Source organism: Paracoccidioides brasiliensis, assembly GCF_000150735.1.
Source record: "Paracoccidioides brasiliensis Pb18 unplaced genomic scaffold supercont2.29, whole genome shotgun sequence".
NCBI lineage: Eukaryota > Fungi > Ascomycota > Eurotiomycetes > Onygenales > Ajellomycetaceae > Paracoccidioides > Paracoccidioides brasiliensis.
In genome coordinates, this window is record NW_011371386.1 from 68,766 (window position 1) to 72,702 (window position 3,937).

At 24.1% G+C, this 3,937-nt stretch overlaps 1 protein-coding gene across 1 annotated transcript; it reads right to left on the minus strand.

The window, feature by feature from the left end:
• Positions 1 to 3,032: 3,032 nt before the first annotated feature.
• Positions 3,033 to 3,248, minus strand: PADG_12504 (uncharacterized protein; the record flags this gene model as incomplete). The annotated part of the gene is made up of 1 exon (XM_010765678.1): positions 3,033 to 3,248. A coding segment is annotated over one exon (216 nt), but the record flags the coding sequence as incomplete, so codon positions are not given.
• Between the last annotated feature and the right edge of the window lie 689 nt (positions 3,249 to 3,937).

A 3,937-nucleotide genomic window follows, 5' to 3' on the forward strand; every position in this document is an offset into this window, starting at 1 on the left:
TAAAAATTTTAGTAAATCAGAAGTTTTATACTTTAAAATTTTACTGATTCAGTATATATGACAATTTTAAATATAGGTAGAATATCTATCTATCAGATAATTAATTAATAATGTGATTGCATTAAATTCAAAGTCTTTAATTCTTCAGAATATGTTGTTGAAGTTTGATTATGAATTTTCTGCAGTAGCTCAGCTATCAGAGGTTTTTTTTTAAACTAACATCACTAGTCTTTTATTATAAAGAAACTATTCTAATTATCTATTTACTTCTGCAGAGATTTAATTAAGATAATTATTTTATTTAATGATATTATGTATTAAGTAATATTCTTTCTCTCTGAGAAGTTGATGCTAGTAATATCTATATAAAAAGTAATTTAAGAGTTAAAAGTCTTTGATTCTAGAAGAATTTACATATGATTATTCTGTTGTTTTCTAATCTGTTTAAATCTACTCAATGCATTTACTAGTAAATTGATCTTGTCTAATTGATACTTGATCTTAAAGTAAAAATAAGAAAGAAACTCTGTTCAGTAAGCTTGATACACATTCAGCTTTTTGATAATCATAAAGTATTTCTGATATAATAATCAATGAGAATTTTGAATCATTTCTTCTGTTATAGTTTTTCAAGCTCTGCTCATCATTCTTGTAAGATCTGAATTACTGTTAGTATTTTATTTTCATAAACTTCATAATTAAACTCTGCATCATTTATTGATATTGAATAGAAGACTAATGAGTGTTAAAGATTATTTTCAAATCTATGACTTAGTATCTCAGTTACTACTTTGTCAGAGACATTAGTCTCAATATAAGTCTCTCATTCAGAGTCATAGTTATACAGTGTTGAAGTCTCTATCAGCTATTTCTTCAGTTTTTCAAAAACTGATGTACATTCTAATGTTCACACAAATGAGATAGTTTTTTCCATCAACTAATAGAGTAATTTTGCAATTTAGCTGTAGTTTCTTATGAATTGTCAGTAGGAATTATCAAATTATATAAATGACTAAACTTCTTTAATCATGATAAGAATCTATCATTTCATAATAACAGCTGTCTTCTCTAAGTCTGTCTTAATTTCTTTTGTATTGATGATGAACTTTAAATATTTTGTTCTCTAAACTGTGAACTCATATTTCTGAATACTAGTATGCAAATCAGCTATCTTTAATCAGTCTAGCATTAAATTTATTTGCTATTTGTGCTTTTTCAAATTCATGCTATAGATTAGAAGATTATTTATAAATACTATCATAAACTTATTCAAATAGTCAAAGAAGATACTGTTAATAAATCATTGAAAGCAGATAAAGATATTTGTAAAATTAAAGAAAATCATCTGATATTTATAGGTTTTGTAATTAGTTTTAAAGATGGTCAGATTCTCAGACTCAGAGTTTATTCAGATACAATAAAATCTCTACTAAATGTCCAGCTTTGTAAAGTATTTTATTTCATTAAGTCAATTTATTAGCTTATCTATTATAGGCAATACTGATCTCATTTGATTTTAGCATTCAGCTTACAAAAGTTGATATAAAATCATAGCTTTTCTCTACTACAGATAATCAGAATTGAAGAGATATAGAGAATTGAACTTGAGATGATGAAGTTCTTTGCTAGATTGACTTTGAAATAGATATTTACTGCCTCTAGTTTCTCTAGATTCATCTTATATAAAGATGTATATTCAATACTTCAAATAAGATTAATGTCAGACTGAAGCTCTATTTTAGAATCAACATTTATTTATAGAGGAGATAATTCATCTAATACTTTTTTTGAGAAATAGTTCTTCTGATCTTTTAATTATTCTGATAAATTGCTAATCAGCTTCTTATCAGACTCATTTTCAGCTCTCACTAAATTTTGCTTATTCTCAAGCTGTTTATTAATTTTATACACACTAATTATAAAAACTATTAAGTTTTTATTCTTTATATAACTGTAAAAGAAAGAAGTCTTAATAAAGTTCATATTCATTATTTATGATGCTATATTTTTTCAGATTAGTCTTTATTTTATTCTAGATATTGTAGCTGAGCTTATCTCTTTTAATCTGCAAAGCTGAGTCTAATGCTTTTGTCTAATCTTTTTATTCAGTTTGATCTCTTTTCATTTTATGTTTATTTAATACTCAGATTTAAAGTCAGAGCACTTTAATATTAACTGAAGTATTATCTTCAATATCAGCTCTATCATCTATTCAGAGATAGGTCATTCACTCAGTCAAATCAGATATTAATTTTTAACATCAAGTTACATATTCTGTGTTGTCAATCACTCTTATTTCAGAATGACAGAGTACTAGTTTAAATCTATTATTAGTAAAGAAATATTCTAAAATCTTCAGTTATTTACTTATAGATTTAGAGTTAATATATAATTTATCATCTCATCAGAAACATCATTGTATTTCTTCATGTGATATTAGAATAAAAGTTCTGAAATATTTTATTGAAAAATCTTATCAATTCTATGACATATTAGATATTGATAAAATTCACATTATTCACTTTAGTATCAGTAAGAAAATTTATAGAAGTAGTATTTTTATTATAAACTAAATTTAATTGATATATTAAAGCTTTTTCTCTCAATTAAATTCTTTATTTCAAATTTCTCACAAGCTATTAAATTATCTGAGATGAAGTCTTCTCTTAGACTCACTTTTTTTTCAAATTTACTGAAGACTTCGAAGCATCATTTTCTGTGAGCTCAGTGATCATCTATTGAAATTTTTATTTCATAAGATAATTTCTTGTAATATGATCTTTCTTTTTATAATAGTAGCACTAAATGTCTAAACAGTTGCTCGTAGCTTTTTTCATAATAGAGAATTTTATAGCAGAGATACTGAAGAGAATTTAACTATTGAAGATTCATAAAATATTTTTTTTGAAAGTATTAGATTTATTTCTTTACAAACTTTTTAACTTTGAAATGAAATTAATTATCTGAAGAATATAAGCTATTTGAGCATAGATCTTCTAAAACTCAGTATATGCATTGATAATTATGTTGACTACTGCTATTATTCTTTGAAGATCAAAAAACAGTTTGTTATTGAAGTCTATTTTGTAGTTTTTCTTGACAATTTTTATCTCATCTATTATATATAAGAATTTTATAACAAATTTATGATAATTGTTCTCATTGCATATAATTAGCTTGTGATAATCACTTTTGACATTATGTAGCTTGTTAGCATTCTCATATATTGATTTGAGATGCTTAAATTTCTCTTTTATAGTTTAATACTATTTAGAATAATTCTCTTTTATACAAAATACAATGTGACATGTCACATTCTCATCAGTTTAATTTTCAATATATGCAATTTTCATGCATTTAGTAGACTATTAATTGACATTCTCTAAAAGCTTGTTCTTTATTTGAGAGAGTCAGTGTTTAAATTTTAACTTCTTGCTGTTAGTAAGATGTTTCAAATCATTAATTTTGACAAATTTTCTGATAGTCTCAAAGAAGATGATATTTTAACTTGCTGCTTGATTGCTGAATGTTATGTAGATAAAAGTATAATTAAATCCATCACATTCAGTAATTAGCTCATCAATCTGACTTTGTTTAATAGCAGTCTAATTAGTAATATTAGTTTATTTCAATCTCAGATATGTGATTATATTTCTTAATATTTTTTTATTATTAAAAATACTATTAAAAATCACTATCAACTTATTTATAAATATAGTTATTATTTGGGTGAATTATCTTTTTGAATTTCTTAATTAAAATATATGATTGATTAATTAATTTTACTAGAAGATATCATTTATTTTTTTAATCTTTTTCAAAAGATTGGGAGTCTGTAGTGATTATCTAATGTTAAATTGAGCTGTTATCTTTGACAATGCTATTGTTTTCAACAGTTAATTTGATGTATTGTCAGACTCTCAACTAGTAGATTTTA